Genomic DNA, 19,707 nt, shown 5'->3' with positions numbered 1-19,707 from the left:
GCATATCCTTCTGAATCAGAAGGACCCAGATTAGAAGCTCCTCGCCTTCCCTCACCAGGTGCGCCATCATGGGCAAGTCACTTGCAAACAGATGAAATTGCAATAATAGCAGCAACCAACATATACCAGGTGTTTATTGTGACTCAGGCAGCAGACATCCACTGGCTCATTAAAACTCACAAGAACCCCAGGAAGCCAGCATTGCCATCACCTTTATGACACACCCGAGAAAACAGAATCTAAGAGAGGTGCAATGATCTGTGCAGAGTTACACAGGTATTATGTTGAGAAAACAGGTTTTGAACTCTTATAATTGGCCCCAGAGCCCTATGCTGCAAGGTACTATCTTCTCTGGACATCTGCAAAATGAAGATTCTACTAATACCTCCCTACCTTGTAGGGTGACACGGAGGATTCCAAAAGATAATACAAGAGAGAGGTGTCTAGTAATTTTGTGCTTAATAGATCACAGGTGCTATCACTGTTAGCACCGTGTGCTGGCCTTATCCCTCCTCTTGTCCATGAGCTATGGATCCGAGGGCCATGTCCCCGTAACTTATCATCTCTCCTGTTTTTCCACCCCATGCCTGGCACTTTGATCCATGGTGACCTTGGGAGATTCAGTCAGTGGGGAGTCCAATTCAGGCTCAAAAAGAAAGAGGAAGGATTCTAGCATTTTCCTAGCATTTGAGTACATATGTCCTAGATAATGCTGGACTCCAAGCCATTGTAGATTTTGCACTCTGGCTTGCATTTAACTCCCTCTCCAGCTCCTATTTTATACCACGCATCTGCATCTAACTCATCTCACTGAGGTCTCCTGTGCGACAATTCAATTCCATGTTTTCCTACTGTTCTTTTCCCTCTCCTCCCTGGTCTTCCTCGAGTCTTCTTTCCCTGCCCCCATCTCTTGCAGTATAAGTACTGTCATAAGCAGACCATGGCCCTGGATTTCTTATCACCAGTCCACTAAGCTGGGTCCCAGGCGCCCCAGCTTGTAGACAGAGTTTCCAGAATGAGGAAGGACCTCTCACAGGTTGGAGATGCCTCTGCAGTTTTTGAGGGTGTGAGACACTTCCTAGGAACACTCCTGCCCTATTCGGATTTGGTTTACCCTTGGGGTTCAGGAGGTTGGTGGTTACAGCTCATGTGTGCTGCCACACCCTCACCTCTTTCCTGAACAAACATGACAAAAGCCAGATTTCAAATCTCCCTCACACTCCAGTCTCAGTCAAATGTCCTGCCTCTAAATTAGTTTCCACTGAGCACAGCCTTCCTGATTCCTTGGTGGAAACCAAACCAAACGGAAACAACTCTTAGTAAAGTATACCCTCCTGGCCTAGGTCCGCTCACTGGTGGAGTAAGGTATTTCTGATTCTGCTCCTGGGGAATGAAACTACCCTTTCCGTAAACCCAGAAGAGAACAAATACTCCGTCAAATTAATAATGCCTAAAAGATCAAAGGTATCCGTTTCCTTCATACATCCAGATTATTATCAGTGGTGCAATTAGATTCTATGTTGTGCTGCGATGTGCGCCTCCATAGCGTGAAAAGCTTTCTCTTGAGACACTCTTGGGGATGAGCCACTGCTTTGTAATTAGGTGAGTATGCAGGCCTCGCCCCTGCCTGATGGGAAAGGATCCATAGACAGGCCCTATTCAACGTCCCCAAGAAAACAGCCAAAGATGTCTCCACTGTGCAGCTGGGGTGGGCCTGGCACCCTTCTCCATGGACAGTCAGCCATGAAGCGGCAGCCTTCCTGGGCAGGGAGCAGGGCAGACCTCCCTGATGTGGCCCTCTGTGCCTCAAGCTGTTGAATTCCAGTTCTCCCCGCATGAAGCACCCCTGGGGCGGCCCCAGGATGCACTCCTCTGTTTTGCATGTGTTTCTGATTTTGCCTGCAACCTTCACATCCTCATTTTAATCCAGGCTCTTAAGGCCTTTTAGGTCCATGGTGGGTCTACAGGTGGTAACTGGGGTGAAAGAGCTAAAAGGGGCTTGGAGTAGTCCACGTTCCTCAGTGGGCAGTACCATTGTATTCAGGTTCAGGTGGATCTCACCTTAGGGTGGCTCAGATGCCTTCCACACAGGAACAAACCAAGAAAAGAGGCGGAGGGAGCCAGTTCCCAGCCCTGCCTCTATAAGCCAGACTGCGAGGTTTGGAGGCCCAGCTCCCCTACTTGCTGGCTGTGTGACCTTGGACAAGTTATACAGCCTATCTGACCTTCAGTTTTCTCGTGGGTGGAGTGGAAATGTGCTACTTCCTACCTCCCATTGATACATGTGAATCTTTGATAATGGCATTCAGAACCCAGTCACTGAAAGGAAAAAAAAAGTCCCCAAAGGAAGCCACCACTTTGAATGCCACACAATGGTTACCAGCTTCACTAATGATTCACAGGAAAGAAGGTCTACTCCCCACTTGGGCCCACTGCCCCCCACCTGGAGGGCCATTAAGATATCATAGGCTTATTATGGAGCTTTAATTCATCACCACTTTAGGGGAATGCAGCTGCTTGGGATCCCTGCTTATCATGTAACCACTTCAAGAAGAATGTTATCCAGATCCTAGGGAAGGGCTCTCAGCCATGGGTAAGTGGCAGGGAGTGTCACTCCCCCTAGCTCCCTGCCAGCTGCTCAGATTCCTGATTTGTGGGTGCAAAGGGGTCTCAAGGGGGTGGCTGATGACAGACACCGTCGAAAGCTGCAGTGGTGCCCCTGGGAAGCAGGAGAAGTAGGCTCCCTGTTTCCCGCCCACCCTCAGCTCTCCCCTGCCATGGCTCTGAGGGCTTTTCACAGAAATGTCTGGTGGTACCTGGTGAGGCACCATTGCAACCATCATCTAAGTGGACAAAACAAACCCGCAGTGATGGAAGTTGGGGAAGTGGCCCTCTTGGTATTGGCGAGGGGGTTACTGAGAGGGAAAAGCAGAAAGGAACTTCCTGCTTCCAATCTGCTACTGATTGCGAAAGTCATTGTCACAGAACTGTACATTTCAGCTTATGATCCTACTGTATAAAATTATACCTCTGTGAACAATCCCACTGTCCAGGACGCAGAGGGAGGTGACACAGGCGGCTCACATATCATATGGCATGCCTGACCCACTTTAGTCCAGAGACACGGAAAGTTCTGAGTCTCTGTGATGCATTATGCATCTTGATCTTCCTCCACAAGTGTGTTTATATCCACAGGTTATATTTATATCTGCAGTCACATCTATATATTTAAATCTGGAGAGACGAGGAGTGTTATATGTGCGTGACTATATATAGGGCAGATTAGTTCTTTCAAAGAACAGGAGGATCCTAACTCTATTATTTTTTTTTCAAGCAGGACACACACACACACATATCTAATGAACAACCTTGCCTTTTTCTCTTCCCTGAGATGCTAAAACTGACCTTGATGATGACCTTGGGGATGGTCTGCACAGTGGACTTCTGCTTGGCCAGAACGTCTTTGGTCTCATTGATGCGAGCCGTGATGAAGAAGTGCAGGAATCCTTGTTCCAGTAGCTGGCTCATGTACTCCCTAGCTCTGACCAGCACCTCCTCTTTTTTTAAATTTTTTTTATTGTTGGTCGTTCAAAACATTACATAGTTCTTAATACATCATATTTCACAGTTTGATTCAAGCGGGTTATGAACTCCCAAATTTACCCCGTATACAGATTGCTGTATCACATCAGTTACCCTTCCATTGATTTGACTGACGAGAAGAAAAACAAACAGGCTGTCAGCAAGACCTGAGACAAGATCTGCTTTACTTTTCCCCTTGGTCTCTCATCCTTCCCACATTAGCACATAAGTCACCAGGAATGTAGCCAAGGTTGGGGGTAAATGGAACAAAGAGTCAATCCAGGACAAGCCCTCCTGTCTCTTGTGTGAAGAAAGAATATGTTGGAAAATTTCATATTCAGTGAAATCTTACTAGAGAAAATGTGTCAAGCTCTCCAGACATGGCTTTTTTTGTTGTTGTAAAATGGAAAGCAATAACAAAGATGTCTAAAATGGAGGATCAAGGAGTGTTTTAATTGGCTGTTTTGATTTGGGTAGGGTCAATCCAAGATAGTGGATAGGGAACAGTGAAGTCCAAAGTCCTAGTTCCAAGAACCATCCCCTTGTAGAATAAGCAACATCTCCTGCAGGGCATCGACCACCCTTGGGCAAAACTGTCAACTACCAAAACCTTGTCCTTATAGCACTTTATATTTTCTCTCCAGCTTTTTCTGTACCAATCTGATTTCATGATTTTTCTATTTAAGAGACGGAAGTTGGTGTACCCGGTTCCCACCCTAGGACTCTCTCCCCCTCCCTCCCCTACTTGTCATGTAGAAGACCAAATGCTTATTTCCTCAAGTCACTGCTGTTAGTTTTTAGAAACTGGAGACAAGCCACAAAGGGTGACACCAAGAAGATGGGGGTGGTCTTGGCTCCCCTCTGATCGTCCTCCTATGGTGAGTTCTGTCTTGTGACTCTGGCCCTCCCTCTCATTTCCCACAGCCCAGGATGCTAGACAGCAAAGGGCAGTTCTTCTGGAGGCCCAGAGCACATTGGCATCTGCTGCCACCTGGCCATAGCCAGGTGTCTGTGTCCCACATCAGCTGGCAGACCCAGCAGGTGAATGGGTGACTCATGCCTCCATCCCCACCCCCCTACAGGCCACACACTCCATAAACAGTCACAGACTGAACATATCCTCTACCTTCCTGCCCAAGGTCTGGCCCAAAATGTGTTCTTTCTGAAGAAGTTGTTGAGGGAACAGTTCCCATGACTGGTGGTTTAAGTGTTGAGAGCAGCTCGTTTTAGCCCACCCAACTCCACAGAAGAAGTCCCCTAAGGAGGCTGAATGCTGCCTGTGGCCGAGGAAGCGCCAGGGCCCAGGGAGGGTGCCTGCCTCACTGCTGCCCTCTCAGGGGTGGACACATCAGCCAAGGTCATCATGCCTGGTGGGACTCTCACACCTGGGGACCTGTGGCAGCCAGCCCTGGCCTGAAGATCACCAAGAGTCCAGGAAAGGCCTCTGCCATAGGCAGTGTCCACCCTGGAAGTCTCTTTACAGATGTGTAGGAGCTGTGACTGCTCTAGCTCCTGATCAAAAGAGTTCTTAGTCTTGGTTCCTTATCACGACTACCTGGAGTCTTCAAAAAACCTGCCATTCCGGATCCCAACACCGACCAATGGAGTCAGAGTGTTGGAGATTGGGGGCTGGGCATCAGTCATTTCTTTTCAAGTTCTTCAGCTGACTCTGATGTGCAGCCTGCGTTGGGCAGCATGGCTCCAACCGCCAGGGGCAGCCCTGAAGGACCAGCCCCGTGGAAAGCCTTGGCTGCAAGGAAGGGAACAGCCTTCTCACCCAGGCTCTTGCCACTCCAGATGTGGCAGCCCACCAGCAGCAGCCCCATCACCGAGAGCCAGTTTTCTGACTCCGTCACGCGTCTGAGTCAGAATTTGAATCAGACGTCAGGCGATGCCTGTGTAAGCCAGAAGCTCTCAGGACAGGAGGCTCAGACACGAGAAGGGGTGGAGATTTGGCAGGATTAGGGCAAATTTAGGACAGTTTGGATTGTAAAATGGAAAGTTCTGCATCCAAAGAACATCAAGCATGGATTCCTGGAAAACCAAAAAGATGAGCCATCTTAGACTGGGGGTTGTCAATGGCAGGCTGTATTATCCCCTCCAGGAGACATATAGCCATGTCCAGAGACTTTTTGGGTTGTCCCAAAAAGGCTGGGGGTGGGTTGCTGTTGGCACCTGGTGGGTAGAGGTCTAAGATGCTGCTAAACATCCTACAAGGCACAGGACAGCCCCGTGAGAGAGGTATCCAGATGTCAATAGAAGCAGGGCTGAGCAATCCTGCCCTCAGCTCTGGAGATGGCTGGAATATATTAGTCCACTGGAGATGAGGACTCAACAACTGGCTGGGTTGGCTTGGTTCAGGAGAGTGCTACTCTATTCAGAGCCTATTCTTTGAAGTTAGGCTCTTACCTTGACTTTGATCCCTGAATCCTGCTTCTCGAATGACCCACTCATGCAGTCATCACTGCACCTGAGTCTGGACCCCACGTCCTCCTGCCTTCCAGTGAGTGAGACTCCAGCCCTCTCTCCATTAAGTATGACCCCGAATGAGCTTATGACCTGTTCATCATCCCCAGGTCTGGATGCACAGAGTGGAAAAGCGTCAGGTCTAAGAGGACACTGTGCTTTGCCTACAGCTGCCTCAGTAAGTGTGATAAAAAAATGAACTCCCCCCTGCATATTTCTACAGGGGCTGTGTTTGACCACAAGGTTTCTTAGGCTAGTGGGACACGCTCTTGCTACCCTTATAATCTCGGCTTCAGGACTCCTTTCTTCTCAGAGGGAGCACATTCCCTGAATCACACAGCACTAAAGAAATCATGCTGTGTTTCGGAGCCCAAGAGAACAGTGCTCCTGAAATAGTCTGTTATGTAAGCGCTGTGTTTTGCCACTGCACAAGAAATTGTTCTAGATAAAGTTTGTTAAACGTGGCAAGAGAAGGAGGAATAGATTTTCACTCTGTGAGCTGCAGAGCTGGGATGAGGCCAATATCATTTATGGTGTCTGGGGAAAACCAAGGGAGACACAGACTGGAGCAGCCTCCACTCTTTTCCAAAAAGCAAAGAAAACTAAATATAGCCAAGTGGAAATGATAGCACCTTTGAAGGTACTGGGAGGTTTAAGTTATTCAGATCTCCTAAGCTGATTCTGGCCCACACACACCCTTTAATCATCAGGCTGGACAGTATGTCTCCCATCCCACTTGGAAAACTTTCTTTGCAACAGAGGCACCTCAGAGTGCTTGAGTGAGGTCTACAAGGACGTGGCTTTTTGCCGTGGATGGCAGTTTATTTCAGATGGCAATATGCAGTTTATTGCAGGTAATTTCGTGCCACCTATCTGTGAAGTAAAAGAAGAGTTGCCGACTCCCTTTTGCTTATTGAAGATCAGCCCTGGGATGGGCTGAGTGGGCGTGGCTATGTCAATATTGACTCAGGGTTAGGTTTGGTGAGCTGTCTCTACATCTGTGACTCAGAGGGATCATTTTTATTATTATAAAAATAATTATTGTGCCTTCTAGTCCATAACTCAAGTAAGCTCATTCTTTAATTGGAGAACCACGAAGGGCATTGACAGACAGAACCCTTGTGAAGGGGAAAAAGGCAGCTGTTTGTTTTCCTGTCCAGGGATATGTGCTGGACTATAGGGAATAGGGACATCAGCAAAGGAACTGGCCAAGTTTGCAGCCTTGGGCTCCCATCATTGCCTGATGGGACCTGGACTCTGTCACCTCCTTTGCCTCTGGCTGCTCTTTGGGGTCTTGAACACATCAACTCATCCTCCCAGCTCAGTTTCCCACAATGTTGGAAGTTCATCTTTACTGAGATCCCACCAAGGTATTGCCACATGCAGTTTCCTCCACAATCTCCTTGTCTCACACCACATGGCCAATGCATGGGCCAATCAGGTGGCCTCTACCTTCAGGACATGCCCAGATCTGACTAGTTCTCACTACTCTGTTACTGTAGCCCCATCTCTCAGGTGAAAAATTGCAACAGCATCCTAACTGGTCTCTAGGCCTGGGCCCTGCTCCCCATGTAGTCTCTCAACACAACGAGCTTTTAAAACCTGTTAGAGCTTTTAAAACCTGTCAGAAACCCTCCACTGGCTCCTCAGCTCACTGGAAACAGAGTTCTTATAAAGAGTTCTTATATGTCCTGTATCCACCATTTTTTTACTCCTGATTTAATCTATTTTCCATTGCTCTAACAAAATACTTGAGCTTGGGTACTTTATAAAGAAAAGAGTTTATTTGGCTCACAATTCCAATGACTAGAGGATCCAAGTGGTGTGGTGTTGGCATGCTAGCTATGTCATACCATGGTGGATAAACAAAAAGAGAACTGGCTGTGTGCAGAAGAGGCCAAGTTTGTGGGGTGGACTCCCGTTCTAAACAATTACAAGGACTGGTCTCCTCCTCAGTCTATTTATCTAGATATCCAGATATAGATATATGGATATTTAAATACAGATATAGATATAGACATAGGTACTGGGGATTGAACCCAGAGGTACATAGGTACTGGGGATTGAACCCAGAGTCACATCCCCAGCACTGCCCCCCTCCTTTAGTTTTGAGACTCAGTGTCACTAACTTGCTTAGGGTCTTGCTCAGTTGCTGAGGCTGGCCTCGAAACTGCAATCCTTTTGCCTTGGTCTCTAATGTCACTGGAATTACAGGGGTGGGCCACTTTATTATTATTATTATCATCATCATCATAATAAAAGTCTTAAATCTTCTAGTTTTCAAAGAAAATACCCTGGTGCTTCTTAACCGTTAGCCACATTACCGAGTCTAGGCCTATTCACTTCCTTCATGTTCTTGGAATTAGAATCTTTAGAGATACTTCTGCATTTTTCTGAGAGATACTGTGGGCTGGGAGAGTCATCAGATCTAGAAACTTTGAGAAAAATTAAGACATGTGTTTCAGCCGGGGGGTGCACATCAATCTTGCTCGCCTCTGCTTTATAAAACTTGTGTGCATACCTTTTATTCCCTTTTTTCATTTTTCCTTCAATGCCACGTGTCAGGTCAACAGAAATCTGGAGCCCTAAATCTGGAGTCCTTCCCAGTCTCCCCCAACTTCACGTGCTCTGCCCAGAGACCAGTTCCTTTTGGGCTGAGTCATTTTGCCAGTTGTGTGGCCACTGATACCAGCAACCCCAGGAAAAATAAGAGCAGCCATAACTGTAATCCCGGATGCAAGCTAAAGCATGTTGATCTCACTCTGCTTAAAATATTCTAAATATTTATAGTGATAAAAATGTGTGTGCAAGGGAGGCTGCAAAGGCTGAGTAGGAAGCCCCATGAGAGACAGCAGAGAGCCGGAAGCCCTGCACGGCTGAGCCGGAAGCCCTGCACGGCTCCTGGATGGCACGTTCTGCCTCCAGCTTCCTCTCTGGATGGGGTCTCTCCCTAGACGTCTCGCTAATCAATTTTAAGAAACAGCCTCTACGCAGAGTTTATCTCTTTCTACCTTCTTGGTAAGTAAAGCAAAACACACCAAAAGTCTTTCCTATCTCAGGAGAGAGATACCAATAAGTGGCCTATTTTCAGAGATGGGTCATTTGGACACATTTCCCAGTTTCTTGTACAGTGCAATCCCCTTGGAATGGGATCTTAGTATAATGCAAATTCTGATTCAGGAGTCCTGGGTGGGTCCTGAGATTCTGCATGGCTAAGGGGCTCCTGGGCATACTGACACGGCTGGTCTGCTGGTGTGGGGACCACACTTTGGGTAGCCAGAAGTGAGGTGACTTTTAATTCTCATGACTCACGGGGTTCTTGGCTTTGAACATTTCAGTGTTCACTTCTATGTGTGAAATAGAAAAGATGAAAACTGAGGATTTTTAGGATAGGAGAATTCTGCCTGTGTGATTCACGTTCCTGAGCTCTGGGGAGAACTTGAATTTGACAGACAGCTCTGAGTGGGCGTTGTCAGTCATTGGGACAGAGAGCCAGATACCAGGTTCTGAGAGAAGCACACCCTGGTTTGCTTACAAGATAAGGGCTCCAGCGCCACGTCGAATGTCTCCTTCTTGAATTCCGTCTTGGAGACCCCAGTGTAGAAGGTGATGTTGCCCGAGAGATAGGCAGAGATGCTGTAACCGTTGGAGCTGTTGTTCGGGAAGGTGATGGTGATCTTGAAGTCCTTTCCCAGCACAGCATTTTCCACCTCAAAGTCCATGTCCACGTCTGATCTCGATTTGACCACACCCTCTGTGTTGAGGGCCTTCTTAGATCCATACATGAGCGCTGTCTTGAGGGCCAGCTGCCCTTCCTCTTGACCTAGAAAAGACCCAGAGATAATGATGGGGGGAAAAATACAATCCACCAAAAAGAAGGTTATCTGCATAAACACACCGCACTGCCCTGGTTGGCTGCCTGGGAAGATCCACCACTTCCCTGGTGATTATTTTTGTTATAAATACTGCAAAATGAGGTTCTTGGAGAGGCGGTGACCTGCCCAGGCTGCTGGTTGAGTAGGTGGCCATGCCAAGGTCTGTCTGGAAAGAAGGTTACTAAACGTGTTGCTCTTAAGGTTGTTTCTCCAGGGCCACTAGTGCAGGGTGCAGCAGGTAAAATTTAAAAAATCAAACTTGTCTCAAATTATGGTGTCAATTTCTTTCCTGCCCTGAGTCGTAACCATAGAGCTGGAATCTGGAGTCCACTAAGCAAGGATTTTGGAAATAGCTGTCTCTTTCTGTCCCGCCTCCTGCAATATAAGCTTTCTCTGGCTCCTGGATGTTTCTTCTCCCAAATACAAGCCCCTCTTCCTTCTCTTCCCAATCTGGCCTTTTTCAATTGTTCCTTTCTGTGTTGACTCTGGAGGGCTGCTATCCCACCCTTCTCTACCTTCCAAGGTGGTCAGTTGGCTGTTGGCAGAGTGCAGAAAGTTTTCCCAAATCATGGCCACCCCAGGACATAGGGATCTGGCAAGATGCTAACTAGTCTTCCCTGTTTCTGGGTTAGATCCTGTGGAATATCCCTGAGTCGTCCAGAGATAGCTAAAGTTTCACAGCCTTCTGAGGCCTATCAGAGGCTCTGAGATTGCCAAAGCCAATGTCTCGGCTTGGCACCAGAATCATGAGCCACCACACAGCTTCGTAGGTTCAAACAGCAAATCTTTATTCCCGCTCTCACACCGCCTCCATACAGGTCCAGGGGAAATCGCGTTCTGCTGTCTACCCGCACAATTCACCTACTCCACGAGGCTATCTCCAAATCCCATTTTAATCTCATGAGAACTCAACGGGAACAAGCAGCAGGAACACCCTAATCCCAGCAATAATCTTCAACCTCTAATTTCCCTAAAACCCATTATCTTAAACTGGCAACACCTTAAACTCAAGGAGCTGGTTACTTCCTCAAACCTGATCAGCTCTAAACCCGGATCCGCCTTGATCCTTGAGCAAGGTCACCTTATTAAAGCATGCATGCAATGTCCCATCAAATGTCCTCTAAGCAGCATGGGGTACACTTGGCAAGGAAATTTCGATGCGTCATTCCTACTTGGTAATGGCCCTCAGCATGAGATAAAAAGTCCTAGAGAAGTCCTGTCTCACCCCCTTGCTGAGAAGCAGTAATGCCACTGCTCGAATCCCCATGCACACCCAATGTTTACAGCAGCACCATGCACAATAGCCAAACTGGAACCAGCCTAGGTGTCCAACAGATGAATGGATACAGAAAGTGTGGTAGATACACACACAGTGGAGTTTTACTCAGCCATAAAGAAAAATGAAATTGTGTCATTTGCAGAAAAATGGATGAACCTAGAGACCATTATGTTAAGTGAAATAAGCCAAATTCAGAAGGACAAATTAGAGAGGAAACAGGAAAAGAAAGGGTGAGGAGATCACATAAACAACAAAGGGATATCGGTAGAGAAAAGGGACCAGGAGGGAGGAGGAGGGGAGGGAAAGAAGAAATAATGGGGAATGATATTGGCCAAATCATAATGCTATATTGTGTGCATGTCCAAATATGTAACATCAAACCCCACCACTGTGTACAACTATAATGCACCAATTAAAAAATGAAAAAAATTAAGAAAAACACTCCAGAAAGGAGACCTGTTCAATTTTCCTGAACACAAATATCTCAGATACTCTTGATCCTGAGCTGTGTTTAAAGGGCTGTCCATTGTTTTGTGGGAATGGACCAAAGTTCTTGTGCAGTTTGAGATGCGGATGCTGTTTTGAGGAACTGTCTTTCAGAGTTATTGAAGTGATTGGGTTGGAGATGAGGGCAGGGGGAGATGCAGAAAGGGTTTTCTTTGGAAGAGGAAAATTCCTGTTAGCCTGACTCCAGGCTAACTGTCCCTACAGAGTTTTACATGAAATGTTTGGCTTCAGAAATGAGCTTGGTGCTTCTGATATCCTCGAGCATCATGGAGGACAGAGATGAAGAGTTGAAGGCAAATTCCTGGACTTGTAAAAACCAGTCACCACAATGGCTAGTAGAAAGAAAAAAGACACTTTAAATAAAGAATGCTGGTTTTTATAATTATGTTAAGATATTATCTTCTACTTTAGTGAATAATTGAATGCAGTGATGGTGAAGAAGCCAATTAATCATGACTCCTAATAAGTGCTAATTATGTGTCGGGTGTTGGGATAGATGCCTGTGCACCACCTCATCCAACAACTCCACCAGCGAGGCACTGTGATGTCATCCATTGCCACATCTGCAAAATCAGGACAGCTTCATCGTGGAGTGGTTAGGTGGATCACAGGGAGTAGATGCATAATGAATGGAAGACCCTCTGGAACGACAGAGGAAATGCCAGCAGGTGTTGTGTGCAAACGTGGATGTGTGTGTGTAGGTGTGAACAATTTCCCCGATTGTCAAGACTGCAAGAATGTGCCAGAAACGGTTGGTCTAGGACAAGCACTGGCTGCAGCACATGTTGATGGATCAATAGGAGGAAGATAATGAAGGGAAACAGGCAGTGGATCCAGGGCAGCAGAAAGTGCTGTGAGATATTTTAGCGGACATCATCTGGCAGATGGGTCTGTGAGAGAGAGGGCAGTAATGATCAGCACTTTGGATGGGGGCCAAATATGCATTTAGGTAAAAGGCAGGAGGCAAATTCCAGCAGCGGGAAGGAGAGGAGAGAGGTGCTGCCTTTGGGTACAGAAGCTGAGCTGGCTGTGGAAGGAGAAGGTGAGGAGAAAAAGCTTGTGTGGAGCTGGGAGCAACCAGAGAGATGTCCTGGCTGGTGGACCCTTGGGCCTCCTTCTGGGGAAGCATCTGCCATGAGAGCAGGGCACTGCCAGGCAGAGGCCGACTGGGCTATTACAGGAAGGATGGGCCCAGCAGGAGAGAATTTTGAGGTTTCCCAGAGCCTGACAGAGTAATTCCTGTTTCTCGGCAGTTATCCTTTGTGCTCTGGTATCTTAAAAAATTCAGGGCCACGGGCAATCCTGTAGTGATACGAGAGGTGATTTAAAGAGAGATTGTATTTTCTGAGATTCCTCTGTAGCCTTTAGGAGCAAGGTCAAAATATCTCCCTGTTAACGAGGAAGTAATCCCATCTTTTTATGTTGGATGAAGCCTCTTCTCATGTCCTGATCTTAGCTCCAATGTCAGCTGCTTGAGCCCCTCCCTGCTCTGTGCAATGTGTGCCCAAACCCTAGTCCTCTCATCTCTCTCTAAAACACATGTTTTTTTTTCCTTTTCCTCATCAGAGCACTTGCCTCTGCATGACATCACCTCCCCTGCTGAGTCCTAGCTCCAGGGACAGGGTCTGTCTTATGTGCCTCTGAGTCCTAGGGACCTGGGGCCTCCTGGCTGAAGGATCTGGGTTTGCAGACACAAGCTGCTTTCAGCCAGAGATTTAAACTGGACTATTTAAAATTATTATGAAGGCTTCCATCTTCATGATAAGTTTAAATAGTCCAGTTTAAATCATTTTACATGCAATTAATCCCATCTGTAAAGTGCTGTTTTGGTGACCATTCAGGTGGTCATTTGGTGCTGTGATAACCTCCGTGATGTCTCAGGCAAAGTGCCAGGCATGATGGAAACACAGCCCTCATGGGCACCAAAGGGACAAGTGGAGAACAATTGCAGTGTAGACACGCACATCCCAGATGCTGAGGCAGATGTTGGTGGAGTGTCTGGGGATATGAAGGAGACCCTCGACCTGCCTGGGGGCAGGGAGCATTTTGGGAGAGGGGGGTCTTTCAACACAGTAAGCAGAGGCATAGGGGTGAGCAGGAGCTTGGGTTGCTGGAGGAACTGGCAGCAGTGTGCCTGGTGCTGTGTCTGATGTCTGTGGGGCATTGCCAAGAGGTGTAGTGAGGGGGGAGTGTCAAAGAATCAACCAAAAAGAGACCTTGTGATTGCAAAGCTCTGAGTGCAACGGGAAGACAACGAGGGCTTTTGAGCAGTGCTATAACAGGCTCTGGCTTAAATGTCAGGTAATATCCTTGAGCAGCAAGGCAGGGGTTAGACTGAGGGAAGGGGAGGATGAGGTGGGGAAGCTAGAGTTGTTATTTTTCTTGGAAGAAATTATAATCACCCAAACATGGGAAAAAGAGCTTCCAGGATATGCTGGGAGCAGAAATCAGGGTGCAAATGGGAAAAGAAGGAAATGGGAAAAGAAGGAAAGGAAAAGAAAGAAAGGATTTACATTCAGGCAGCTCTTTCAAGATGAAAACACATTGCAAAGACACAACGAGGCACGTTTGGTGTGGAATACACTTGAAAAGGATTTTGTGATTTTTTTTTTTTTTTTGGTACCAGGGATTGAACCCAGGGCCACTTAACCACTGAGCCACATCCCCAGCTATTTTTTAATATTTAGAGACAGGGTCTCACTAAGTTTCTTAGGGCGTCACTAAATTGCTGAGGCTGGCTTTGAATTTGCAATCCTCCTGCCTCAGCCTCCCAAGCCACTGGGATTACAGGTGTGCGCCATCATGCCCTGCTAAATTTTTTGTTTGTTTAATGTAGGAAATACTGCAATGCTAATTGAAAGAGCAGGGGAGATGAAAATATGTGACAGAGGGGTCATAATTAATGTATTAAAGAAGGACTGGGGTTGAGACACGATTATAAAAGAAGACAGATCACTACAGTGTAAGCTTTCCGAATTCTGGTTTTTCAATGCTTTATAGTTGCTGAATCTTATATTTTGAAAAAAAAAACAAAGTCATAAAATTGATATTAAGCTTTCATTTGTCAAAGTGGAAAAAATGATCTTCTTGCAATTTAATTAATTAAAATGATTGATCCCCAAGTCTGGTCAGAAGTTCTTTTCTATGTTTTTACTCGACTCCATGCTTCAGTATCCACACTCAGTGCTTATGGATGCAGAGAAATTATATGAGGGATTCACTATGAAGATCAGAGTGGCGCGCACACAGCCAGCCCTTTACTGTCTGCCCGTGGTAGACATCAACAATCCATCACCCTCCTCACCGTTCAGAGGGATTCTCAGCATCCTTCTCCAAATAGCACTCCATGCCATCCTTTCTAAAATTAGAGTTTGAAATGTAGATGCCAGCCTTGATTAAGAGACTAATTATTCACCCGGAATCAAACTCCAGCTCAGAAGCAGCATGGGGGGAGGTGGTCTCTTACAACTATGTATGTGGATGTAGGAGGTCTTCCAGTTGGATCAGAACACACACTGACCTCGCCCTGATCCTGGTTTTCTTGCTCAATTCTGGAAGCCAGGACCTCAGAAGTCTTCCCTACAAACATTTGGTGCATTTTATTTATTTTAGTCTTTGTCTAACCAATCCCCCAAATTCTCTTTCATGGAATACTTTTGATCTTTCCTCTCCTGGCATCGGATGCTGTCCCCTTCCTGATTTGGGCTTCACTGTCACCTGTCACCAATGAGCCTGACAGTTAATGGCAGTTGCGTTCTGCTGCCTGTTTTGGAGAAGACATCTAGCTGTGTGGCTTGCTGACTGCTCTGAGCTCAGGAGCTCACCTTTCATTCTTCCAGAATAAGAAAGTCCACACTGTTTTCTCTGTCTTCCTGACTTTTCCTGGAGAACTTGCACCCCAGTGCTCCCTGCCATTTCCAATCTATTCTTCAGCATCACTGCTCTGTACCCAGTGCGCTGGCACACAGGAGGTGCTGATTCAGTGTGATTAAATAGGTGGATAAACCACAGCACCCCTTCTGGGGGTCAGTCAAGCCCCAAGATGGGAATAAGTGAATTGCTCCTTCAAATCTACTTGGAAAACGATGACAGCCCCTGTAAGTACAGCAGAAGTAATATGTATGCTGAGGACCACAAGGCCCTCCCTGAACCGAGTCTGGGTTGGGGACAGCATCTGTCTGCCCTGTGCCGAGCAATTCTCAACCAGCCTGGCCAGTGCTTGATTCTGTTTTTTTCTGCAGCTGGAGAGGAAGGCAGGTCCCTGCAAGCCCCCACCCCAGACAGTACTTGCAATGTAGCAGATGGTTAAGTGCAAGCTGTTGAACAGATGAATGCAGGAACATCTAATGAGAGAACATTGCAGCTAGTTTCTTTCACATTTTCTACGGAATTTCTTTTTTTTTCCCTTTCTAAATCTTTTTGTTTGTAATTCTATAATAAGAGGGCATTGCTTGTTTGTTTTCTTTTATTGTGCTTTTTTTAAACGTTTCTTTCAGGGAGAAGGAAAGAGAACCCTTTTTATCTATGTCATGCCATGGATGATAATAACCAAATGAAGGAGAGAAGCAACCTTTTCAGAAATGCAGTAAAAATTCACTAGTTCAAATGACAAAATTTCTGAATTTCCAACATGAGGCACCCTCATTTTTAATTCAGCAAGCTTTTTCTTTATAGTGCAAATTGCTTTTGTAAATAAGAGCAAGGAGACTGTCTAAAATATTTTAAACAATTCCTGCACTCCTTAGCGCTTCAGGAATACCAATAAATATTTAGGTATATGCTAATTACTTATCATTTTTATCCATTCACCAAAATAAATGCCGAACTCTAGAATATCTGGAGGTGAATCATTTGCAAAATATATTCCACGTTTCCCATTAAGACACCCAACATCCTCACCTCCTGTCCCTGATTGACCTTGGGAAGCTTTGTCTTTGGTCACTGGGCGTCTGAACATGATGCATTGTTAAAGCCTGCAGTACCCCAAACATAGTGGACTATGTTCCTATTGCCTGGAAGCTCTGTCCAGCTTTCTTTAGCTGAGGTCTGTGACCTCTCTTCCTGAGCTTCACTTTCTGCATCCTTTGGTTGGATCAAGTAGCCATCTTCTTTGTTCTCTGAATAATAATCCTATCTCTTGCCTGGAAACAGAAACTATGTCCTGCTCTCTGCTAGAAGGCCTCACACCAAACCAATTGTGGAGACACTCAGTATTTATTGAGATGAAATTGAACTCAATAGTGTCATTTGGAGTATTCTGTACAATAAAAGTTAACAAAAAAACCCCACTATAACATTATTTTATAATTGAAACTGGCCTTCAACGTAATTGACCTGAATTAGTGAGACATTACTAACCTATTAATATTACATTACCTCCATCATGGGGTTTCTATGACAATTCAGTGGAACAATGTATTAAAAATAATTTGTAAAGTACTAAACAAATGTGAAGCAGTTATTTAAATTTCTATTATTGGACTAAAGATAAGATTATATTAGTTATACCATGTGTTCTAAAAGGATTATTTAAAATGAAAGTCCTTGTCAACAAGAACATATTCTATATTCTGTTTAAATACATACAACTTTGAACCAACTCATTTCACAAGCCAAGGGAAGGAGAATTCTGCCCAAAGCAAGCAACCAAATAAAACTACATTGGAGAACTGAAGCTGTGATGTGTCTTTCACTCATGAGAATTTTGACTACCAAATGCTTCAAATGCCAGTGTGTTTTCTAAAACACATTTCAGGGTGACAGTGACTGTATGCTGTATGAACTGGAGCAAAACTTTAAAAAAATAATTCAATTGAGGTAAATTACCTTCTTGGAATTTGTAAGTATCAGTAATATCATGTATGCCGTCTCCTTCAAGTTTTGGGTTACAATTAGTTTTCCAATGTGGGTGGTATCCAAGGTTTCTACCATGTGAGTGCCGTCTTTTTTAGCTGTGATGTAAATAAGATCACTGTTGACCTGGAAACAGGAGAGGAGAACATTCATCATCATCACAGGACCTTGTTGCCAATCAAAGCGCTACTCACAATTCACAATAGCTGAAATATGGAATCAACCTAGGTGCCCATGAGTAGATGAATGGATAAAGAAAATGTGGTGTATAGACAATGACATAGTATTCAGACATTGCAACAATCAAAAACCTATCATTTGCAGCAACACAGATGGGACTGGAGGTCATTATTTTAGTTGAAATAAACCAGATGCAGAAAGACAAATCCTACATGTTATCCTTTGTGGAAGCTAAAAAGTCAATCTTGTGGAAGAAAGGAGTGAAAGAGTGGTTACTAAAGATTGGGAAAGAATGGAAAGTATTTCAATACAGAACACCAAAATAAAAGAGATGAGGAATTTGTTCTCTCTGTCCATCTGTCTATCAAAGTCTGGTAACTATTGATTAAAACAATTTAGAATATATTTTAAGATGACTAGAAGAGTAAAACATTCTCAACACAAAAATAATTAATGGTTGAAGAGATGGAAATTATGACCCTGATTTATTACACGTTGTATACATGTATCAAATTACCACATGTATACATAAAGATGTACAAATATTATGTCTGTATTTTTTTAAAGGCAAAATCAAAAGGTTCTTGTCACCAAAATCTTTAACTTTCCATGGGGGTGGACATCTAGAGATCCCTAGAGTTGCATCATCCCTTTCTTCAACAGCACTGGATTCCTAGGACCACGCTCATTGTAAGATCATTTTGAAGTAAGAATATGCATCTGAGTACTCATGAGTAATTTAAATGAAGGCTCTCTGGGGCTGGGGCTATCAGCAGCAACCATCTCCTTTTCCCATTTTCATACTGGTAAATGCAGCCACTTTTGAGACAGCCAGAAGAATTTTATGTCCATTTCTCACCTTCTTGCACCTCTTTTAAGCTGGTAGAGGGTGTGACCTCCTTCTAGGACAAGAGGTCTGCCAGGTGTCTTCCCAGAAAGAAGTCCTGCTTTGCAAAAGGAGAGAGAGGTACGTGGGAGAGTCTGTCTTTCTCTTCCTGCTTTCAGATATTTCCATGCAAAGTGATGTTTGAAGCTGCCACAACCACCTCAGGACAGTAAAGAGAAACACCACTGCCAATCAGAAGCTTGCAGAATAGAACGAGGAGAGGGTCTGCGGGATTGGTGATGCCATTCAGTGGCTAAACCACCCTTGGAACTGCCTGATGCAGGGTCTCTTAAATGAGAAAAGCAAATCTCCAACTGTGTGGGCCATATTAATTTTGTAACTTGCAGCCAAAAGTATTTTAGTAGAAGGATAAGACTAGATCATCCAAGAGAAGTTCAAGGAATTTTTTTGGTGGTTCAGCAAGCAAAATGTGCTACTTGGAAATAGTATCGTGGGACCATAATACATGATCCCCAAACTCCTCCAAGGTTCTAAATCTGTGCTTGAAAATTGATTCTCCCAGAGACTGTTATTGCATTTTTTATAATACTTTTCTTGGGTGTTTCCTTGATTAGCATAGTAGCAGGTAGGAAAATGAAAATACATATTCATGATGTATTTTCTATATATTTTCCAAGTCCCTTTCTCAGCCTCATTTCCCTTCTCTTTAAGTAGGGTAATAATAGTTCCTTCTTGATGGCCAGCAGTATTAACTGAAATAAATGCATGCAAACTATTTATCACGGTGCCTGACATAGAGCTCACACTCAGCACATGTTATTGATAAGTATGCATTATTTAATAGTATTCTCAGATGTTGTTCAAAGTGCCAGAATTCTCATAATGAACAGAATAGATTTGGTCCCTCCAAATAAGGCTTACACAGTAGTAAGGGAGATTTCATGCATGAAGATCCCCTGGATAACTTTAAAAAAAAATAGGAAATGTGTTGTTAAGGTCTTGGGTGGAACTCTAAGTCTATTATATTTTTAAAAGATGTATTGGTCAATTTTAATGAACTCCTGCATTTCAGTATAATAAGTACCTTAGGAAGATAAGATACTTGGGAGTACCTGGGA

General features: G+C 44.9%; 1 protein-coding gene across 5 annotated transcripts in view; it reads right to left on the bottom strand.

Annotated features, from left to right (window-relative positions):
* Positions 1 to 19,707, bottom strand: part of LOC144373387 (coagulation factor XIII A chain-like) — an 84,562-nt gene that overhangs the window by 25,977 nt on the left and 38,878 nt on the right. For 4 of the 5 annotated variants that reach the window (XM_078036477.1, XM_078036474.1, XM_078036475.1 and 1 more), the window contains exons 8-9: positions 17,536 to 17,688; positions 9,584 to 9,871 (exon numbers count right to left, since the gene is read on the bottom strand). In XM_078036477.1, coding sequence (XP_077892603.1) covers positions 9,584 to 9,871; positions 17,536 to 17,688 — 441 coding nt within the window. Of the gene's footprint in view, positions 1 to 3,746; positions 5,617 to 9,583; positions 9,872 to 17,535; positions 17,689 to 19,707 lie in introns of those variants that run through there. The other variant, XM_078036478.1, reaches the window with a different exon arrangement.

The sequence above is a fragment of the Ictidomys tridecemlineatus genome, unplaced genomic scaffold, assembly GCF_052094955.1.
Source record: "Ictidomys tridecemlineatus isolate mIctTri1 unplaced genomic scaffold, mIctTri1.hap1 Scaffold_38, whole genome shotgun sequence".
Lineage (NCBI taxonomy): Eukaryota > Metazoa > Chordata > Mammalia > Rodentia > Sciuridae > Ictidomys > Ictidomys tridecemlineatus.
Note: the sequence above shows the minus strand (reverse complement) of the source record. Positions and strands in the feature narration are given on the sequence as shown.